Source organism: Corvus kubaryi, unplaced genomic scaffold, assembly GCF_017639235.1.
Source record: "Corvus kubaryi isolate FWS band 111438036 unplaced genomic scaffold, C.kubaryi_AGA036_p1.0 37394, whole genome shotgun sequence".
NCBI lineage: Eukaryota > Metazoa > Chordata > Aves > Passeriformes > Corvidae > Corvus > Corvus kubaryi.
In genome coordinates, this window is record NW_024581133.1 from 2465029 (window position 1) to 2488896 (window position 23868).

At 39.5% G+C, this 23868-nt stretch overlaps 1 protein-coding gene across 3 annotated transcripts; it reads right to left on the minus strand.

Annotated features, from left to right (window-relative positions):
- Positions 1 to 95: 95 nt before the first annotated feature.
- Positions 96 to 21429, minus strand: CEP152 (centrosomal protein 152). 3 transcript variants are annotated; one of them, XM_042039064.1, is made up of 27 exons: positions 21351 to 21429; positions 20070 to 20192; positions 19280 to 19380; positions 18999 to 19065; positions 18444 to 18788; positions 17798 to 17966; positions 17001 to 17141; positions 16055 to 16194; positions 15563 to 15763; positions 14001 to 14148; positions 13259 to 13350; positions 12275 to 12438; positions 11483 to 11687; positions 10612 to 10704; positions 10356 to 10486; positions 10088 to 10216; positions 9809 to 9944; positions 8890 to 9069; positions 8124 to 8387; positions 7543 to 7656; positions 6613 to 7263; positions 5052 to 5226; positions 2807 to 2888; positions 2614 to 2720; positions 1697 to 1853; positions 1328 to 1431; positions 96 to 1200 (listed from the first exon to the last, which is right to left on the minus strand). In XM_042039064.1, the coding sequence occupies exons 2-27, from the start codon at positions 20154 to 20156 to the stop codon at positions 206 to 208; spliced, it is 5178 nt and encodes a 1725-aa protein (XP_041894998.1). In that variant the 5' UTR covers positions 20157 to 20192; positions 21351 to 21429; the 3' UTR covers positions 96 to 205. The 3 variants fall into 3 exon arrangements, with proteins under 3 accessions (XP_041894998.1, XP_041894999.1, XP_041895000.1); XM_042039065.1 differs by lacking the exon at positions 8124 to 8387; XM_042039066.1 differs by lacking the exons at positions 7543 to 7656; positions 8124 to 8387.
- Positions 21430 to 23868: the final 2439 nt, after the last annotated feature.

Sequence of the window (23868 nt, forward strand, 5' to 3'; positions counted from 1 at the left end):
TTATTACAAAGGTAAACAAAAGTCTGCATTAATATTTCAAGTAACTTGATAAAATCTGTTCATGTAACATGGATCACAAAACAGACACAGTAGAATAGATTTTCCTCAATCATCACACTTTTATTTAAACATCAAGTTAATCTTTTCCTTCAAATGAGGACTGCTGGTATTGGTTCAAGTTAGAAAGTAGGCTAATTAAAAATCACTATCTTGCTGATGAGACTGGGGATCCCACACCATTTTTCTCCAAGCATTTCTTGCAGCATTTTCCTGCATTTGAATCTGATGATGCATTGAGTTGTGGGACAGCTGAATTTGATTTGTCAGAGCTGAGGAATGAAGTATGCTCTGGGTTTGTTATCTGCTGGTCTCTACTGTAAACTTTTGTGCTGCTTTTTGTACTGAGAATCTTGCCACTGCCACTAGAAATATCTCTCCAAGTAACATTTTCATCTGCAGGGGAAAATGACCTGACATGAGGAAACTCTTCACAGTACCCAGTCCGTGCTTGAACATTAGTATTGGCTTTTTGTTGAGGATACAAGAGAGGCATTTCACCACAATCCAGATGCAAGCTTCCATTCTCAGAACTCCATTCACTGCTGCTTCCTTCATCTCTTTCTGGAGTGTCTTTAAAATCAAATTCCTGAATTCGCTTAGACTTAGTTCTCCATTTTCCACATGATTGGATACATTTATCCTCTTTCAAGCCTGTTCTTCCATTCTTGCTCTTAAGCATGTGATGAGTTGGCCCAGAGCCGGTGTGGCCATTTGTAGCACTGAGTACTTGCATATTCTGTAGTGTTACCTGACCAGCAGATGGAGGAGCATCATCATTACTCACAGCATACAAAGGTCCTTTGTCTACATTTATAACAGGGCCATATTTTTCTCTTCTTCCATCTTCATTTGAGTAACATTCTGGTAAAACACCTCTAGAAGCACTATCCAGATTTTTAGAATTATTCCTGTTCTGAATATCTGAAGTCACTGTTTCGTGAAGCACATGTTGACTTTTGGTCTGTGTTGCATCAAACTGCTGTTTCAAGTCACGTGGAATACACTTCTGGACAACTTTGTCAGTGGCTTTTTCAGCACTGCTTTCACTACATAATTTGCTTTCCATATGGTGTGACCTAGTCCGAAGCACACAATCTCTTCTGGAGCGCTCAGCTCCAGGATCAGAATTTAAATGTAGAGCTAGGAGAGGAAGGAAAGAGATAGATAATTGAAGATAATACTGGAAGAGAAGCACTTCCATTACATTTCCATAATATGCATTAAAGCAGTATGATCAAGAAGAGAAGGACCACAGAATCCAGCACACCTGAGCGGGTAGCTTTGCGCTGGGGAATGTGCCGAAGAGGCGTTTCGAGTCCTTTAGCCATTGTAGCAAGTTTACTGGCAGCATCCATAATTTTCTTTTCAGCTCTGTCAAGAATTGCAGAACATGGAGAAAAACAAAAACAAGTTTAAGGGTAATTCAACTCTACATTTTACTTCAATGCAATGTTATTGATAGTCAGAGAATACTGAAAGGACAGTGTGCCAGGCAGCTCAGCAGTGACCTGGTGCCAACCTGGCCTGGAAAGACTTCAGGCCAGGCCCTGTCTGCTCCAAGGTGGACAAACACCAGACTAACATCTACACACCTCTTGCAAAGCCAACAGTCATTTCCAAACATACTTGAACTTACCCTTCATGTTTGCCATTATCAGTGAGCAGTTGTTGAAGGCATGTCAAGTAGTACTTGCGCATTTTCCGTGCTGTCTCTTGGCGCTCTCTTAAAACCTCCACTTTAATCATTTCAGCAGCTCTTTCCTTACTTTCACGGATATAACAAAGCATATCACCTACAAAACACACTTTATAAGTACCAGTTTTCCCCCAGAATGGGGAAAAAGCCAACACCACAAACTGGGATTGTCTAACAGACCTGGAACAAGTCAGCAAGGGCGTGGGTTTACCTGCCAACATTGCACCAAATCCTCATGCCAGGTATTGCCTACTGGAGGAATGCCAGGGCAAACCAGAGCAGGTCAATAGGAAGCATCGGAAAGGAACTCCGTTGTCTGATCTGTATCTCAAGCAGCAATAGAAAACACCAGGCACAGGGATTTGGGAGGAACTTTGGGTGGCAAAATATGGGTCTAGAAACGTTTCTATGACCACACAGCTGGAATGTGGGGACCTGCTGCACTCAGGTAAAACCTGGTGCTACACTTAATCCTTTCTCCTCAGCTGAAGGTTGCTGACTAAGCCAGAAGGCAGGACACAGCACAAGAGGAAAGCAGAGTTTCTCTCAGAACAAGCTGCAGGCTAGGTAGGTTTTTTTCTGGAGAAAAAGATCAGTTCTCAAAATACACTTTACCACTTTAAAAGACATAATTCAGTGCAACAAAGCAAGGATTGTAAAACAAAGCTTCACCCATCACAATTACATGTTGAATTTAGGGTGACAATTCCATTTCTCACAGTCACTCTAATAAGATGGAAAAATTTACTTCTCATGTGATTTGGTTGTCAGATTCCTGTCCAAGCTGGCTGAAGGAAGAAGCAACAAACTAATTTATTTTCCTCCAATAAATTTTTAGCTAAGACTTTAGTACTTACACTTAATCTTGCTCACAGCTTTAATGTAGTGAGCACGCATTTCTTCCAGACCTTTCACAGAGTCAGAGGATGCACAGGGTTTTGAGATGCCTCCCCTTGACAGTGACCTGAAATGCATACACATAACACTGCACAAAAAAGCAACTTATATCTTACCAAAGTAAGAAATCATCTTGTTTAGTTTTTTAAATACCTTGGTGGTGATCCCTGGTCTTTCAGTTTCATCTTCATCTCAGAGTCTTCTGCAATTAGAGCTCTTAGAACCTCCTCATTTTCTATTAAAAAAAAGATGAACCATAATCCAACTGCATTTCTCTAAATTCAAGTTCAGGAGATGTTTATGTAATAACTGCTGCCTCTGGTCCAAGAGCCAATGTCCCAAAGCATCACCAGCTGCAGTACAGCTGCTGCAGTAACAAGCAGATAGGAATCGATCCCAACACACCTCAATGAAGTCTGAATACAAAAGTCATCTCATAGCAGTAATTAAATAAGCTTAAAGCCTTCATATGCCACTACTAACACTAAACCGAGATATCAAGTGTCCTTGTAGAGAAAGGACAGGACAAAAAAATAACAAGGGTTGCTTTGACAAACTTTGAAAAAGAATTACTAATTTTTGGGTTAGCAATTGTGCCTTTGAGGTAGAAAGATATGAGATAAAACTTGGTTGGTTTTGTTGGTTTCTTGTGGTGAGAGGTTTTCTTGTTTGTTTTGAGGTTAATAACCAAAACCCCAGTATCCACTGAAAACTAAAAGATGCAACATATGAGGGAATCAAAGTTGTCTTTAGGTGACTAACAATCCTAACCTTGGATTTGCTCTGACTTAGCTTCATGTTCCTTCCCAGCAAGCTGAAGATGTTTGTGGGCCATCTCTAGCTCTCGTGTCAAGTCCTGGCACACAGCCTCTCTTTTTTCAAGCTCCTGACAGCAGTGTTTGCAGTACAAATCTTCCTGAGACCCAAGGTTCCTTTTTGTACATTTCTGACTTGCAACAGTAATTGCTAAAAGTTATACATCAACATGGGACCAAAAAAAAAAAAGAATCAAGCCCAACCTATTTTCAGTGCTCTACTTAGTCCTCCTCTCACTGGAAAGCATATAACATTTTAGCCCAATTAAACTAATCACAAGAGGCTGGTACCTTGCTCCAGAAGGTCAGCAGCATCTATCAACTCATACAGCCCTCACAGCCTCAATGTACTTCCATAAGTGATGATCTGAGTTCTTCAGTCAGCAAAAAGACTTGCAGGTTAAATGCTTTTAAAATATTTTTAGTATCTTTTTTTTTTAAAAAAAAAAAAAAAAAAAACAACAGCCAAGCAGGGTCTTTTGAAGTCAGCTGAAGGAAACTGTCCCAGCTGGAAAGCCTCACACACGGCTGAGTCTGGTTAAGGGATACACAAAGACTGGGCTCCTTCCAGGGGAGTGAGGGCTGCTCCCCACAACCAGGCCAGGGCGCTCTAGAGACAGGAGCACTGCAGTGCTGGTATTGTTCTGTGCTAATAGACCGTTTGTTAAGTTGGTGTTGAAGGAATTCAAGCCACACTACAGGCACAGAGCCAAACACTCTCTTGGGCTTTGCTGCTTTATGTTCCTCAATTGCGTAAGAACTCAAACTAAACAGAAAGCCTCAGGGACATCTGTCCCTCCCATGAAGTTTTTCCCATCTATACTGTCTCCAGTTTTGCCATAGTACACGTGACAGCCTTGGGAAGAGCTACAATGCTAAAGTACATACTGGGCACAGGGAGTGGGGGGAACGGGAAGAAGGGGAAAAACAAAGGAAGAGAAACACCACCCAGGGATTCACACTTTTTCAACTACATTCTTGACCAAAAGAACCAGAGAAAACTACCATGCCAGGTCAAGCAAGTTCTTGACACAATAGCATCTTTTACATGAATGCAGAATTCCTTGTCTTGTGTAATGCCAAGGGCAAGTAGTATAATTCAATCTTCGAAGCTCCAATTTAGTATTACCCATTTACAAGACATAGTTCAGACCATGCCCTACATACCATGGTCAACATTGCCTAGCATATGAACTGTTATATACTCCAAAGGTTTCAGCGCTAACAACCCCCAAAGAATACACACACCTCTAGCAGCTGAGACAGCTATTCCTTTCCTCCTGAAGAATGGCTTTAAAAAGCAGAAAGCTACTAGCATTTGATAAAATGAAACCTCAAAGCCTAGCATTAGATCAGTAAACTGAAGACCAGTACCATTTGTTGCACTTTGTGACTAACTTGGCTTATGCAATATTAAACAACCTTACAGTCAGAAGAACTGTATCTTCCTCTATCACCCAAATATTCACTAATTAACTAACTTTGCATTGGGGTCATCAATAGGACATTGACTATTAAAGACTGCTACTAACAAGCTTAATTTGATGATATGCAATCTGCCAGATTAAGATCAAACCCAGTACCTTTGTCTGTTCCAGTTTCCTGCAAGGGTGTTTGTGTTCTCAGTCTCTTTTGTGCTTCTGCTTGGTGTTCAACACTGCACACAGGAGGTCTTGCCACATCCCCAGTGTCTCCTGCACCATGTTGTGGGTAAGAGCATGATTCTTTATTTGCATTACTCACTACCTCTTCGTATTTCTGCAATTGAAAAACACCTTCTGAAAACCCAACACAGAGCAAAAAAAGTGTTCCACACCACAACCAACCCTGGCCACCAAGTAGCTTTAGTAACTTTAACACAGGTACTTTAAACCTGCAGTAGAACCACAGATTACAAGTCAAACAGAGAAGAAAACATCTATTCTATTATATAGAAGTTTTAACTTAGCATAGATGATTGCAACAGCACTGCCTGAATATCTTGAGTATTATTTAGAAATGTCAGCAACCCTTAAGATTACGGAACTATACCCTGTCTCTGAATAGCTGAAGATAACTTGCTTTTTAAAGAGGGAAGACATTACTAGGAAATTAAAAAGACTTCACTAGGTAAGGTGGATCAAGCCAACCAACGTTTTGAGGTTCAAAGGCATATTAAACAGTTTACCAAGAGGCATTTCATATCCACTGCAGAAGGTGCCTAAGGCAAGGGAAAAAAGCTCCCGATTCTCTTTACCATTGTGGATATGGCTTGTGACATGAAGACATTTAAGGCCCACTTGCTGAACAGAAATATATTGACACTAAAGAAATGGTAACATCCCATCTTCTCTTGAAAAACAAGACATTTTGTCTGTCCTATTCTTGGATAATTCCCCAGCTACTAAATGCTGGGTGGCAATGGCATTTCCGGTGGGATGCTCCCCATAGCAAAAAACTTATTAAAAGCATAAGCACTGCAAGAAGAAGGATCTGCTAAAACAACAGAAACAAAGGCTTTGGGACACGATTTGACTTAGCCCCAAACTCCTCTAGAAGAGGGTAGGACATCTTTCCTCATTTGGGCAGGCATACTGAAAAAGATTTCCTAGAGGCACAATAAAATAAGCAAGAATCTTATTCCCAAGACAGAACTGAATAACTGACAAACTGATCCACTGCAGGCAAGTTGCAGAAAGGATTTACTGTTTTCATCGTTATTTGTATAAAGAGGAGGGAAAAAAAGTGTAACATGATCCACAATCACTATCCAATCACCACTACAAACTGGATTTTGCAGCTATGCAAAAATCTGAGGTGGGTTTTGTCATCACAGCCCATCTAAGAGATCACAAGGAGCCTTTAACAGGCTTCCAAACTTAATCAGTGGATTCATCTCCTTAATTTACAAATCTTTGCATAATTAACAGTCCTAACCTGACTTTCCCTTCTTTAAAGATTGAAGAAGTCATGGCTACATCCCTTCACTTTTCGCTTGCTAATTGTGGATTTAGCCTTCTTTTAGTGTTACAGTACTCTTATCAATGAACACAAACGTTGAATTTTCTATTTCCCACAATTACATGGATATTTTGGAGAAAACAAACCTGACTGACTTCCCAAATCCCTTTTCTGACTGGCAGTTATAATTTCCAGAAATATTACCTCTTTCCATTCTCGCTCTTTCTTTTCCAGAATTGTGCAAACTGTGGTCCTATAGGCCTTTTGTAAACAAGACTTCAGTTTCTCTTTGCCTTGACTGGTTAATTGAACATGAGAATCAAAACACTTGTCCTTCCAAGAATGTTTACTATGTGTGCACTTGACTAGTTCTTCATGAATTTCACTCAACAAATACTCCAGCTCAACCAGAGTCTTCTCCTCATACCGATTAATTTCATCCTGCAGTCTCTTGGCTTCCTGAGCCTCCCATTCTCGCTGCTTTTGGTCTAGTAACATCTTTATTTCTGCCTCTTTCTGAATGGAGAGTTCATTCTTCTGCTTTGCAAGATCCTCCTTTGCTGTTGCAAGGACCTCTTTAATTCTGTTTCTATGATCATCTAAGAATGATCGGTAGTCTCTCTCATTTTGCTCTTGTATCTGCAGAATTTCTTCTTGCTTTTCTTTGTTCCACTGCACACGGGCTTTTGCTAGCTCTGCTTTGACAGCTGCAGGGATTTCCTCTTTCTTTAGCTCCAACTCCTTCCTCAGAGAAATTATCTTTTCTTCGAGTTCTTTCATTCTTGGTCCAGATCTCTCTGTAATTTCATACTCTTTCTTCCATTTCTCCTCAGCAGCTGAGAGGACCAGGGCTAACTGCAAATGTACAACACAGTCATTATAAACATATGTACACATTTACAAGCTGCACAAATTATAACTCTGAGTCATTACAAATCTATTGGAGATATTGTCAAGTTATTTAATAAAAATTAAACCTACATAGGCAAAAAACTGGGTGTGGACAGGAGTACACAAGAAACATCTTTCCTTCATGATTCCCTGAGCCTATGTCTACATTCATCCCTCAGTAATATATGGGATCTGGAAGACATAACTGCTTATCAATACACATATAGTAGTATTTTGGGCTACCTGCTTTGCTGTAGTCTTTTGGTGTTCTTTTTCCCATTTTTCTTGTTCTATCTTTAGATTTAGTTTGTACTCTTGCAGCCACTTGGAATGAGCTTGGGTTAAAGCTGCATCTACCTTAAAACAGATAAAAATCTTACTTCAGTAGGTAGGTAGGTACACTGAATACATTTTTATAATTACTTTCATGTAACAGTGCAAGAACAGACTTCACTATGGATTGCCTGTGTTTACAGAAATTAAAAGAATCAGACCGGTAGTACTTGATGCATTTCTTGATGCAAAAATGATGTCAAAATGACAAATACTAAATTTATTTTTAGCAAAATGGTATAAAATCAAAGTCAGTGTTGCTCAGTTCTGTTCAAAACTCCTGCAAAACTTGTTTAACAGTGTGAAAAACAAGCTACATGCTAGAGTTTTTTCAGAACTTTTAAAAAAAACCTCTATTTCTAATATAGCAAATATCAACCACTAAGCTTAAGAGGAAGTCAGTGGAAGAGTCCACTTTTGGATTTTTTAGATGACTTAGTTGGACACAGCAGTTTCACAGACTCCAGGCAGACAGAACAATTATTTGTTACCTGGCTGGCAAGATTTTTACAGTATTTATTTTCCAGTTCTAATTCAAATTCTTTTAAGGCCTCTTCAGAGGCTGTATTTTCTTTCTGGATCTGCAGCCTCTGGTCTTCCACAGTCCCTTCTAACTCTTTAGCTGAAACTTCATCCACAACTGTTACTGGGTCAGTTTGGCAGCTGCAGTCATTACATTCAACTACAGTTCTTCTCATTTCTTCCAGCCTATTTTGCCATTCTCTTTCTAATTGGGCAAAGACTCGTTCTTTATTCTACGGAAAAAAATATTTTTTAAGAAAATCTCCCCAGTGTCCAAATAAACAGATTTCACTGGTGTTTAGCAAATGAAACACTGCTCACACCAATGATACTCCTTAACAGAAGAACAAAACCATGCACAGAGAGGAGAGAGTTTGGTGACTCATCACAGCTTTCTTCTATGGGAGAGGATACACAAAGGAATTCTACATGATACCTGAGTGAAACAACAGAAAGCATAACTGCTAACTCAAAGATCAGGGTGGAAAACTCCAGCATATTACCAGCTGTGACATTCAGGGTATTCTGGTTCTCACTTTGCAAGATCTAGGTTTTGGGATTTTTTAAAAATCTGGAACATGTATAATACCCAATGACTTCTTCAGAGGCTTTTAAAATGACAGATCTTTAACAGCCACTTCCAATGGCACAATAACACCATATTAAGTTCTGTTCCTGAAAATAAACAGCAAAAGAACAAAAAAAAATTGAAATTCCTTGATCTAAGTTTCACACCTCTTTTTCCTCCTTTTCCCAGTGAGCTTTGGCTAATGCAACTTCCTCTTGAACCTGCTGTTCTTTTTCTTCCAGCCACTGCTTCTTTGCTGCTATCATGGACCTGGTGTGTTCCTCTTCAAGCTCAGTCTTCAGAAGTTTAAGGGAGACTTCTTTTTCTTCTAGAAGCTGTTTCTTGAGCTAGACCAAAAATAAATAAATGAAGTATTCTCCAAGGCATAGCAACTGCTCTGGTACAAAGTGATGAGAATGCATGAGACACATGATTAACTCTCTAGAGTCCGTGCACTGATCTTACTGAGGACACCTAGACAAGAGATTCAACTCTCAAAAAAAGGTGTTTTAAGATATCATATCAGAGGTTATTATAGGCTATTGCTGTAAAGTAAGTTTTCCTATCAAGCATCTTTACTCCCCTCATACTTTGAGCTGCACCTCTTTACTGTACTTTCTTACCCAGACAGTTGATCTACTTTAGTCACTGCACACTGATATCTTCAGAAAAGCAAAGTTTTTAATCAAATCAGTCTGAATTCATTACTACTTAAAAAAGCCACAGTATTTTTTAGTTTTATAAAGGGAGAAGTAAACTTGTATCATCATTCAGGATTTTTTGAAAATATCTTATGAATTTGAAAGTCGTACGGCTGACTCAGCATCGTCAGAAGTCAGAATTATGGAAGATCACTACATGAAAACAAACAGCTATTGGAAAGAGTTACTTCTACAATATTTTCAAGCCCAGGACATGACACCAGCTTAATTTAAAAACCAGTAAGTCATATGTAGGAACTTTCTGATATAGCTGCATGTCTTTCAAGTATGTTCCACAAACATTTACAAAATTAAATACACTTATTAATATTACATCTTGAAAACAGTGTGAAATTATATAGTTTATAGGAATTTCTGTTTGTACCTTCTCTTCCTTCAGCTGCTGCTCTTGTTGAAATTTCTGTCTTAAAGTGGTTTCCAAGGTGTCCTTCTCCTGACAAATTCCAATGTAACATTCCTTCACTGCAGTCATCTCTTTGTTCAGCTCCTCTATATTAGCCCTTCACAGGACAGATACTTATTATCAATTGGCCTTCATACTCACAGGACAGCAAGTCAGCTTTAAAATAAGTATAACTAGCAGTGAAGGTCAAACAGGAAGCATGAAAGTTTCAGTAAAAATGGAAATAATGGTAAGTCTTACTTTAACTGCGAGATCGTCTCTTCAGAAGTTTGAACAAGCCGCTGCTTTTCTGCAGCAAACCTCTCCATCAGCTCTTTCTCAAAATGTGCTTTGGTGTCCTCATGATGTTGCTGGTAAGTTCTCTCACACCTACAATTTCAAGAAAGGAAAGATACCTGGTTTCAACTACCTAGAACACTGACCTCTTCTTGTACCTGATAGCTGGAACAAGATCACGTGTGCAGGGTGAAAATCCACAAATTAAACTGAACAAAGTTAACAGACTCGCCTGTCAATGGCTTCTTGCTTATCGTGATCAAAATCCTCAACCATCTTTCTCATCTGACAACAGAGGTCTTGATTTAAGCTTTTCAGTTTTTCCTCATTTTCCTTCAGTTCTTCAATAGTTGAAGTATGGGCCTGGACAAACAAGGGTCAAGTAATATGTGGGTTGTAAGAACCTTTCCTATTCACAGGTTTTAGCACAGGGTGGGGGTTTTTTGTGTATTTTTTTCCTGTAGTGGTAAGCAGCATCTCTGTCTTACCTCAACTTCCTGTAGCAAAGCTTCATTAGCCTTTTTGAGTCTCAAAACTTCTTCCTTTAGATTATCAGAAGCATCCTTCAAATTTTTGGCAGGCTAAAAATAAATAAAATTAAGATGATATCTTTCAAGATACAAATGATTTAGCAGTTAATGCTTTAAAAAATTAGATTTGTCAAATAAAAATTGTACTCAAAAAAATAAAAGAACAGGAAATTATTGCAGTGCAAGATAACCGTATCACTGCTATTCTAGATGAATTCTTAAAACTCAGTATCATGAAGGTTTGGAGAAGCACACACTCAATGCTGTGCTTACAAGCTGAATGACAACAGTCATCCAACAGAGAGCACACTTTTCACATATGTTGTATTCCTATCCCACATCCATGGCACCATGTACAGATACTGCAAGTCTGATCCATTTAGAGAGGGAAGGCAATAACGGGCTGAAGAGAGATGCAGCATCAAGGAGATTCCTTGCTGATCTAATGAAGGCCCTCTGAAGGCAATCTGTTAAATGTTCTGTTTGTATAAGCTAATGGTACTATCAGCTTTCTCAGAGAAATTACAAGGTCCTTTTGGCTAAAGAAAACCAATTTTTTCCAATGAAATTTATTTCTAACAAAATCAGGGTGGCCACTAAGCACTCTCAAGCATGTAAATTATCATTTTCAACTCACCTAATAATGCATATGCTGCCCAAGTTCTGCTATTCAGTTGTTTTCTTTTCAATCAAAGATACAAAACAGGAGTTGCTATGAATACTCAGCTATGCATAAATTTTTGACCTATTCTCTTAAGAAGTTTAAATGCTGGTTTTGTTCACCAAAACCCAGGGATACTTGACTTTTAAAGAAGTGTAAAGAACAAACCTCTGAATCTTTTGATGCTTTTTCTGCTTTCAACTGCTTGTATTCCTCTAGTGTCTTCTGGCAATCTTTAAGACTATTTTGTAATTGAGTAATCTGGTTTCTCTTCATTTTATTACTGCTCAATAAACGTTCCAGCTCAGCTTTTAATTCTACAATAATTTCATCTTTAGAGAGTTCTTTATCTATGTCTCTGTTCTGTATTGCACTGTCAGAAAAGACATAACCAGTTCAGTATTTAAAAGACAAAACACATTTATCTGAAAGGCAGTGGTAACAAAGAGAAAAGCAACTAATGCTACAAGAAATACCAGGATGTCTAAGATGTAATAGTAAAAAGCACAAGCGGATATGAATATCAAAGCTTTTTCATCAAGTTGCAATTAATTTACAGAGAACTTGTTAATTCAGCTGTTTCCTCAAAAGATTCATTCTCACATGATGCGAAGTGTTTTGAAACAACTCAACTGGCTGATGTACAAGACAGCTTTAGCTTTAAGTAACTATGTGGAGGCTTTGAAAAAAAAAAGCATCCGTGAATATAATTCATACAATTAAAGGAACAGCAATACAGTCCCTATAAAACCTGAAGATTTATCAAGCAGCAATTAGGCAACCAATTTCTGGTATTAGTACAGTTTTTCTGTTTCTCAGATTACCTGGCAATACAAGGAGTATTTCAAGTATCCATCAAAAACCTGTATGTTCATCCAGTAGGACCCTATTTTTTTATACATCACTTGCATAATTTCTTGAGGATTTAAAATTTTTCTTTCAACAAGAATTACTCAATACCTGCAGAATCTTGGCTTCTCCCCTGTGATTTTTTTAATTCCCAGATCTACATAGGAATCACCCAGGCTCATATGCCTCTCTCCACCTGCATCATTCAAAAATACCCCAAGCTTGGCAGCAGATTCATACAAAGCTATTTCTTCTTTCAGTTCCATTAATTCTTCCTGAAAGGAAGAGACAGAAAAAAAATTACACTGACCAGAGAGACTCCAAGCCAACATATCAAGCCCATGATAACTCTTCCAAAGAAAACAAATACATTAAGCTCTTCCTCTAAATACAGCTATATTTAGCTGCATTTAGTTGAATTGTCTGGCGTTAACTTATTTCTATTTTAATTTTTGATACCTCTAGCAAAGCATATGGTAAAACTACAAATTAGTTAAAATATACAAGAAATATTCCCTACTGTTCTTATTACAGTTCATCTATAAAGTATTATTTCTTTTGCTCTTCTGCTTTCCTGCTGCCCTTGTATAGTAAAAAAGATGACAACAGAAAAGTACACACCTGGAAAAACAGCTGTTAGTCTTGTACTCAGTAGGATTCATAGTTTCCAAGATAACAGATTTAAATCAAATATATGAACTGAATTGGAAACACAGACTTCCACTCATACTTTACAGAGGGCTTTCTAGCATTCCCTTTTGCTGACAAAAGATAAACTTCATAACATGGTATCTCCTAATTAAGTTACAAGACTCCCAGCACACTGAATTTACACTCTTTTTTTTCCCAAAAGCAGGTTGGACAGAAGTATGAGATCAGATCTCTGCCAATATAATTGCCCCACTGTGTTTTAATTGGTGGGGAGGGAGGAAGTCCAACATGCAACACTGGGAGATGAAGTAGCCAAAGATGATGTGCTTGTTTCCCCCCAAAATTTAAAGTGTTTCAACCACCAACCTCTTAGTTATAATGCCCACCCCCCATCAAATGAAAACATTTTATTCAAGCATAAAATAGTCAATAAAATTAGTTAACCTGCAAAGCCTTGTTCATGTTGTTGCTTATCATCTGTGCAGACTGAGCTTGCTGCAACTGAAACCGTAACTGGTTTGTCTCCTGCATTGAGCCTATCGTAGTAAAGACAAGGGAGAAAAGGAGCAAGTCATAAATATGCAAGAAAGACTAACCTGAAGAAAGATCTCTGTTAAAAATGGCAGTGTTGATTCTGGCAATAGACATTACTGCTTCTATTTCCTTGAGCTCACCAACAGCTATTAAATACATTACTATCAAAAGACTTCAATGTGTAAAGGTAGGCAAAAGCCAAACACACAAATTGCAAAATATTTCAGAATTTATTCCTATGATAGAGGTTTCCAAGATCAGCCTCCAGCTCCCAAAACAATTCTTCTCATTGAGATCTGAATTTAGAATGGCAATTCAAGTCAAATACAAAACCTAAGTAGTTTGCTCCCAAACACTGCTGCTCAGTATGAAACAAGGTTTACACAAATGCAGCACAAAGTACTTATGGAAACAGTTTAATCACTGTTGTTTGGGGCTTGGAGATGGTGTTTGCTTTTATTTTTATTTGGCTTTACATCTTAGTCTAGACTTAGCTTTAAGTCTGGCTAATCCACTGCATAGGAAACAGTCTAGAACACAATTAGCTTTGATGTTGATTCCACTTCCATAGAAACATTGATACACAAGTTCATACTTAGAAAAACTGAAGGCATTTCTACAAGAAAGGTAAAAGTATGAGTAAAAGGCTGACCTGTTTGCAGTAAATTTGCACATTGCTTTTGGCTCTCTTCTAGGCTTCTGGTCAGTCGATTTATTATTTCAGTTTTTTCACATTTGGTTTCTTCCAGCAATTTTTCAAGTTGCTTAACATGCTCTCCTAGATTTTTGCAAAGCTCTTTCTAGGAAGATAATATTTTTACTCACGTTACAAACATTTAACCATCTAGAACAGGTTCAGATACAGAAAAAGTCAATACATACAGGAGAAAGGAGAAAAATAATCAGATACCTAGAGGGGTAGAGGACAACTAAATCAATCACAGATCAAACACTATCCTTGGCTGACAAGTGACCTCTTACAGCATCAAAGTTCAGTTTTCACTGGGAGACAGTAGTTGTACTCATATATAAACATACATGGATGAGAATCATTTCATATTTCCTAGAGCAGTTTCTTTTCAGCACATCAGATTATCTCCTGTAATTAATCACATACACTTAGTCTACTGCAGAAAAATCAAGCCTTCACATTATACCAAGCCAGAGCTTAACTCAGTTTATTTTAAGTGAGCTTAAGCCAAGCTAGCAAGTGCCAATATCCTGTAAAAGAGAAACTGTAGTTTCTTTTTCACAGGATACACAAAATAGACATTTATATGACATTACTTAGTTACCTACACAGACCTGGGAGGCCCAGTGCCCTGTATTTTGACTTTTCTATATTCTCTCAAAAACAAGGAGATCTCCCTCTTTAAATACCCCAAACATGCTACCATATATTTTACAGTAGAGACAAAGTTGTGTAAGTTTTGTTGTGGTACTAACAGACAAAAATTTAGCAATGCATTGTGTTTAGAATCAAGCATTGGTTACCTTTCCAAAGATACAACCCATCTATTTTTGTATGTTGAGACAAATAAAGAAAATTTTATTTTCTTTATTTGAAATAAGAGGACAATTTATTAAGACCCGCCTGGAATACATTGCTTGAATATTTCTCATAGTGTAATGAATTCTTATGACATATCAAGTAGAATAATTTCAGTAAGGTCTACAACCATGTGATACAATCTGTATCAACCTCCATCCTAAAGACAGCTTTTTCCTCCCTCTCTACTTTTAAATCCTTACTTCTAAAATAAAAGTTGCTGTTCACTGGTTAGTCATCCTTCAGCATTTTGAGACCAAATCTTGGCAACAGATTGTTCAATAAAGAGTTTTTCTTGGTTTTTCTCTTGCAAGAATATCACATTATTTCTTAATTAGTCCTTTTCTTTCCCAGAGTTATTTGCAGAACTCTTTCAAAAAAAGATTGTGCACAGAAGGAAAGCTCAGGAGAGCAACTAAGACAATAAATTCCTGCCTCCTCTGCATCTGCTGTGTACAAACTCATAAATTGAACTTGCAACTGCCTGGAGATGTTTATGAAAACATACCTCATAGGCCTCATAATGCTGAGACTTTCCTTTCCACTTTTTAGCAGCTTCCAGAAGGAGTTACTCGAATTGTAGGTCAAGAAATGCAGTGTGGGAAACATGGGGAGTTCTACAGTCTCCCCAGTACGGTACTCAGCATCCTAAAATAATTTCTCACCTGCTCTCGGAGTGCAGATTTTGTAGTATCAAGTTTCTGCTCTAATGACAGTACTTGCTGTTCATACTTCTGCTTGAGTGCAGAAATAATGGCCTCATGCTGTTCTCTGGCTCGCTGGAGGGCATCTGACCGCTGAAGCTCTAACAGCTGCTTTTGCAAGCTTTCCATGGCCACCTCTGCCACTTTGGATTGCTTCAGTATCTGTAGGAACAGCATTAGAGAAGCTCCTAGTTACATATATTTTACTGTTGCTCCAGTATTCTGTACATCAGTTCAATGTTTTTTGTGCAAGAGGTGCCAAAAGTCCTCAGATAATGCCTGTGTTTTAATAAAAAGTATTTTCAACCAATGAATCTTATCCATCCATCAGGTATTTTGCAATGATCATGAGCAGCATTTTAACAGACTAGCACTTCTGTTTAATGCAAACACACCACACATTTAACTGCAGAGGTCTTCCACAATAAACAGTCTAAAAATACAGCACAGTACCTGCTCCTCATTGGTAGTAAGAGTCTGAATTTGAGTTTCAAGAGCCTTGATTTGACCCTCAAGATGCAGTTCCCGTTCCTTTCCATTCTGATAGAGTTTCTGAGACTCATGAAGACTAAGAGCCAAACCATCCTTTTCATCTGAAGAGAGAGACATAATAGTGTGAGAACCATGGCCAGCCACCCAAGAACCTCATGCAACATAACTTTCAGTACCTGCTCTACAGAACCATTCACTCTGTCTCATACTGTGGACAACAGAAGACTGAACAAAAACATTCAGTCTCCATCCAGCAACCACTGTCTCCTCCTGGCAGCAGGGAGCACTCCAATATACTGTTTCCAGCAGGGTCCTGAAGGTACAAGCCCCACCCCGGCAGCAGGAGGACCTCACATCCTCCCTTACACTCTAAGTTTACTACTCTTTTTCATCTGTTCCTATAAGAAAGGGGAAATTAAGACAATCATCAGTCTCCACCACCGATTTTATAATTTTTGAAAGAGATTTTCTATACATACAGTCTATGAAATGGCTTGTTAAACCAGAGAGCACAAAAAAATAGATTTCTTTTTCATAAATGTCCACTTCTCCTACTGGGGCGTGGGTGTTTTGGTGTTGACTTTTTAATTTTTTTAATTTTCTGACTTTTAAAAGACTACTTTGGCAAACTTCTCACTTTTCCGTACATTTGTGATGCCTCACATGTGGGGACTCTGGAAAACAACACCGGTCTTGAAAATACAGTAGAAGTTAAGACAGTTATGCAGTCAATCCAGAGATTTTGATTTAGAACAATATTTGGAGGGAGAGGGTTAGGTGCATATAGTCCCAAATCAAGTTCATAAGTATGATAAATACCTTCAAAGACACTTTCAAAATCAAAGTCTCAGATTTAAAAAGTTACTAGAGATGAATAAAATCTAAGAATTAGCACAAAACATTTTACCTTTGACCATTGAAAGCTGATGATTCAAATACCTAATCTGCTGTGCACTCTTTTCTAGCTTTTCATTAAGTTCTTCCAGTTGTCTTTCCCTTGCTTTATTTAGAACTTGAAGTTGAAGAATCTGCATATTTTCTGAAGAATCTGCCAAATTTCAAATAGCATACAGACAAGTCAGCACAGACACAAAGAAAGTCATCACTGTAATTCCTGCTTCAAGATACCTCTTTTTTTATAGTGCTAAGTTCACTGCTGATGCACAAAATCTTGTTTTTTAATCCACATTTGATTCACATCACCCAAATTGCTCTGGCAGCAATGGCTGAAGGATTGTGGGAACTACCAACACAATTCCAACCTAACAGCAAGCCCAGATAAAAGTTGACATGCTGTGAACTCACAGACTTGTGGTCACTACAGATTTACAACATGTCTAATGAAGTAGTTCTGCCATTTGAAGTGTACCTGACAGAAAAACCCAACGTGGCATCACTTCCTAAGGTACAGTGAGTTGTTATTTTCCAATATTATGGAAAGAGACAAAGTGCCAACAAGATCTGACATCAAGCCATCAGAAATAATTTTTCAGTCTCATCAGTCAGAACTATGTTTTTAATAGCCTGAAACTCATATACCCTGATCAAAAAGAGGTAATTTCTAGATATAAAAGATTATATACATCAACATACTTTTAGTTGTCCTCTTACTGAAAAACTACTGAAGTCAACATGTTTTCTATCACTGATTTCCAGTGAATTCTTCACACAAGTTTATTTCAAGTCTAAGCAGCAAACACTTACTTTCATCATTGCCCAAGAATTCATGTTGCAAATCTTCAAACACTTCATTTCTTCTGTTTCCTTCTTGGATTCCCGGAATATTTTGATGAATGCCATTTTGGTACGGTTTATAAGTCACTTTGTAAGATTCTGGGGATTGGCCATTGACAACATCAGATGCAACAAATTGCTGTTGTGACAATACATACATAAGAGGAAATAAATTAAAACCACAACTATAGCCTTGCTCAGTGAAAATATTTTTCATTTTACAGGTTGACAATAAGAAGAGTTCTAGCAGCTCTTCATTTTCAGGCTCCAATCCAGCACACCATTGAAGCATGATAGAATTTTTCATGAAAGCTTCCACCTTAGAAGAGCAGTGAAGTGTTAACTTCAATAGAGTTAAGCACACACTTAAGTGAATCACATTCATTCTACCTCATGGAATTCTAGCAAGGCAACAAAAGAAAGAAAAAAAAATCATAACAAACATATGAAAATCCAATTACTCACATTTCATTTTTTTAAACAGGCTACAGAAGCCTCCCATCACTGTTTGAACTGATTGTCAGAGAGTGAAGGCATTCAGAAATATTACTACCAATACTTAAAGACCTGTGCAAATTTTCAAAGAGACAGAAAAACATGTCAGCTTCTGACATACCTTAAGATGTTCCTTCGGATCATCTGGAAAACTAATTATTTTATTTTGCTGATTGTTAAATTCTGGTTTATGGCCTTTTGTATAAGGCCTGAAGTTTTCGGGAAGATGATACACATTGTTCTCTTGGTAGCAACTTGGAGAGTTAAACCCATCTCTACCAAGATACACATCATCAGCATCATCTTGACCATTCTGGCCACAGTAATCTTCTTTAACATCATATAAATGTTCCTTTTCGTCATCATTATGCAGGCCATTCCAATTCTTCCCACGTTTTTCAACGAGATCAGTTTGCTGGTCACACAAGAATTGTTCAGGGTACAGATTTTGTCCTTGTTCATAGCCCTATGAATGGATACAAGGTTTAGAACTGCTCTCTCAAAACTCTCATTTCACCCCGCCCTCCTTTTCTGAGGTTACCAGCCCTCACATTAGAAATACTTCAAAGAAATACCAAAACCTGTCACCTACATGTATTTCTGTAATGAATTTAAGCAATATTTAGCATGTTCTTATGAACAAGCAGTAATTACATCCCTGCTCATACAAGCTTACATTTGGAGGATCACTTATCAATGGATGATCATTCCACCTTCCATCACGCTTCCCAGGCTCATGTGACCTAGAGAGACACAAGCAGCTTAATTATGTACTAATCATTCCAGGGAAAAAACAAACCATCATTTCTTAAATTAAGGCACATCTAGTTTACTGCAAATTGCACTCCAGCTCCCTTGTCACCTGGATTGCTTTTACACACCTCATCAACCAAGACTTTACTCTGTTCTTGAAAGCATAATGTAAATAATAAAAAAAAATGGTGCCAAATGCCTTACTGCTCCTCAGTCTCCTGAATGCTACAGTCTGAAAAACTGGAAAGCTGGTCTCCACTGTCCTCCAGCATATCATGGGGAAGGTCTGTCAACAGTTGTTGCAACTGAAACACAACAAACAACATACATTATTTGCTCTTCAGAAGAATTAATACAAGTTCAGCCCAAAACCACTTTGCAAAGTAGGCCACTTGCACAAAATCCTAATTTTCTTCCTTCAAGGAAGAATTCACAATACTGAAATTCACATTGAAATTTATACCACAGAATGTTTACTAGACTAGAGTACCAACCAAAGGGTTTTTCTGCCAAACTCTTTAAGAAAAGAGCTGCACCAGAACAAGGTGTATATATATATCTGCCACCTGGTAGATATGTCCCAGGACAGACTAATTTCAAAGAATGATTTGCAAACTAATCATACCAAGGTTTTTCCTCTCTAAATTCCAGCCAAGAGAGGTAGTGGACATTCAAAACATGCTCTTTCTGAGAAAACTGGATGGAAATCCAGATAAGAACTTGCCAGTCAGTGTCACTACGTTCAAGAAGTCATCACTGCAATGATTAGTGGTCTACTCTGGACCAAGCAACTGGACACAAACAGAGAAAAATACCACCACAACTAAAACACACCTGAACTTTATTTCTTATGCTTTTCAAGAGTGGCACAGTCTGCACCCTCTTTTGCTCTTACCAGACTACATAAACCTTCTTCTTTCTTTTTAAGCACTTAAAAGATAGGAAGAAGCTAAATTCACAAGACTTCAGATGAAATTACTTAATTCTTTTTCACCTCTTGTTCTCTTGCATAATCTTCTTGGTCATAGTCTTCATCTTCATGTTGAGTTTGTAGAGCTCCACTATCAAAGTCAAGGGACATTGTTTTCTAATATTGATTTTGTGTATCCAGCAAAACCTACCCCAGGACAGGAAAACATCACACGTGAGTAAAATACAAGAGGAATCAAAAAGCACCATCCTCATCATACTTAGCCAACCATACACAAAAATACAATTTTTTAAACAGTCATTGCACATTTCTTACTTGTTTCTCATATATCCAAGCCTACTCACTTCCAAGAATTTAGCATTTAAAACAATTATGTGGGTTTTTCATAGGCTATTATATAATTTCTGAAGTTCACTTACAACCAGACATTATTTTCTGCAAGTTCTAATACTGCACAGTATACATATGATGTGATACATAATGACAATTATCCCCACTTTTACATGTTGCTTCGTAGTCTTCTAGAGAATAACTATATTTTGTATTAAAGACTGAAAGTATGCTGGTTTTGTGCACTTGGATAACGGCTCCAAAAGGAAAAATAGGACAAGTATGACGGAAATATGAAGAGTATCATGTCAGTTCCAGATTTCACTGCTTAATGAAAAGACTCTTGAGTCTCAAGGGCTTGTCTACACTGAGCAGTGAGTTTGAGCTCACAGTAAGCTACTGTGTGTAAGTGCTGGTCTACAAGATAAGTTTGGTTACAAGGTAAGTTACTCCCTGATAAACAGATACTCGTTTGAGCACATAGGTGTAGCACATGCTGAAGTTCTCATTTGGTATAATGTAACATTACAAGAGCATTATTTCCAACTTAAAAGTCACTTCATAAAGTTTGAAGGACTTCTTGCCCACTGTTGTCCAAGGAAACCCTCCAAGCGAGCTGGCAGGAGGCCCCACAAGGCAGCTACGGCCTCTGCGCACCGCCGGCAACCCCCGCGATCCCCTCACAGCAGGCTCTGAGGCAGCACCTTCCCCCAGACCGCACCAGCTGTACACGACCACCGGCCCTGTCCCCTTTCCTTAGAGCCCTTCCCAGCCCCGGGAGCAGTGGCAGCCGGACGAGAGGGCACAGCCGCCAGAGCCGCGATCAGCCCCGGAGAGCCGGACCCGGACGGGCCGGGGGCAGCCCCAGGGACGCGGGGCGACCTCGGCGGCCGCCAGTTCAGGCCCCTCAAGGCGGCGGCGGCGCGGGCGATGCTGCCGTTATTCGCTGCGCCTCCCGCGGGGCCTCCAGCGCCGCAGACGGCGGCAAAGCGCGACCCGAGCAGCGAAACCCACCGGAACCAGCGGGGCCGCCCGCCCTCCACAGCCACCAGCGGGGCGAGCCCGCCGCTCTTCCGCATCACACCCGGCCCGCGCCCGCCGCCCTGATTGACAGCCGCGAGCACCAATGAGCGGCCGGAAGCGCCCTCAGCCGCGCTGACTGACAGCCCTGAACACCAACCGGCAACAGAGCCCGCCCAGCCGCGCGGAAGGGTGGGCGGGCAGGCCCGCCCCCGCTGATTGTTTGAAAGCAGGCGCGCATGTTCGCGGGAACGCGTCTGGCGAGCTGATTGGCCAAGCAGGCGACCAATGGCAGTGTGAGCTCTGGGGGGGCGGGGCCTCCGCGGGCGGGCAGCGGCGCCATCTCACAGCGGGACGTGGCGGTTGCCTGGCAACGCGCGGCCGCGGGGTGACGTCATGTGCCCGCGAGCTGCGCCTCACGGCAATGTCACGACAGCCCTGAGGGCTGCGCGGGCACCTCTCCTGTCCGAGCACCTTCCCCAGGCAGCCTTCCCTCGGGTGCCCGGGCACCCGCTCTGTTTCGAGAGCTCATTCTCTTCAAAAAATTGAGACCTCCTCAGAAGGCACAGGTTTATTGCCGGAGTCGCGGGCAGGGAGCCGTTCTGACGGAGAGTTGGTTCCGTTTATAACAGCCCCAGCTGGCGCCCGGGGAAAGGACCCCGGGGCAGAGACGTTTGGGTCATTCGTTACAGCATTTTTATTGATGGGAGCAAACAGTTCATATGTTTCAGTAAAATTTATAGAAGTTTGAAAAGGAACGAACACGCTGTGTCTAGTAAATGTGACATTATAGGCGAAATCAACCATTTTCCCAGAGGATTCTAGTAACCATCCGACAGAGATTAACCAATTCTCAGCATTTGCACAGGCATTAAATGACTCAAACAAGAACAAAAAAGGGTTTAAATGTGTCTGACAATTCATATTGAGTTTCTCAGGAACAATATTTTGAAAACTTTGCAAAATTCAGACAACTATTTTTAGCATGATTATTTCTAAGACTTCCACAGAGGAGCTGACAGTGTACTTTTACGTGAGACATCTGGGCCGCAGAGCAGCATTAATAGCTTAAATGAAGGCTTGTAAATGCTAGAAACCAAAAACTGAGAATAAATGTAGTTTATTCTAGGAAAATGCATGGATGTGTTGTGTTTGATTTTTATCTGTAATTAGTTGGATTATCTGCTTTCTCTCACATCAAAAGATTTTGATACACTTCTGTATTGCCCTAGCACCCAATTATCTCTCTTTCCTTCCTTTTTCCTTCACAGTTCTGCTTCAGCCACTAAAAATATGCAGGACCATCAGAACAAAGATTCAGGTCTTTTAAACTTTTTACATTAGTGCTACTCGAAGAGGGAGACACAGACTGCGCTATACTGTGTTCCAAACATCACACACTGGCTCTGGCTGCTCTTATTCACTGGTAAAGTGAAAACTGATGAAGTGAAAAAAAGTCCCTGAGTCAGCATCTTGACTGGCAAAGTGAAAAAACTTTGATCTCGTACTATCACAGCTCCAAATGCTGTTATTTAAGTCCTGAATAACTTTGATTTGTACTATAAATAGAGGTGGAGTTTGCACATTTTCCTTCTATGACCTGTCATAAAACTCAGCTTTGATGCAAAAACGAAACCAGCAGGTCTTTCTCTCCCCTACAGAAGTAGCTGGGTTTGCTTCATTGCTTGCTCCATAAAGTCTTATCAAGGACATTTGGAAGTTTGACAAGATGTGAGAATAGAAAGGATATTATGCAGGGGGTTAATGTCCCAGTTACAGTTTCTTGCCAGCTGTCCTTGCTGTGGCACAGAGCTTGAGCATGAAGGAGGCCTCTTGCTGGAGGCCTTCACAGCTAGAGCACCTTGCATAGGATAGAATGGGCATAAGTTTGGGTTGCTAGTCTGAAGGCTTAGGATATCAAAAATGCTAGACTATTAGCAAGGAAATCAACTACTACTGTTTTAAAGCTTCTCACTGCTTCAGTATATGTAATTGAGTATTTTAATCATGTTATTATCAAAGAATGAAATGTATTTTTATGGCTATGAGCTGAGGATAAAAATAAAGATAGTTTCTAGTAGGCTCTAAGTGTGGCTCTTTACATTATATTTTCCCCTCCAAGGAAGCTTGTCTTCCATAATTTTATCCGTATATGACCTCTCCTCTTGTGTTCTAGAGGAAAAGAGCTCATACTACAGTGTCCCATTTACCACGAACACTGGCAAAAAAACAGAATGTATTTTTTTATAGTCAAGATTTCCAGCAACTGCTGAACTCCACAACAATTGTCTGCCTTAGGAACTGAGCCGGTGGGCTGGGAGAGAGACAGAGACAGAGAGAATTATGTCTGCTCATGCCAGAGGACATTGCTTATCTTAGAGGCACAATTTCCATCAGGCCATCACCTGGACTACCAGCTCATTCCCCAAATCTCCCCCGCCTTTCTTCAGTTACTTATTAAATCGCTGTTTCTTCAAAAGGAAGCCCAATAAATCACTGTTCACTCTGAATA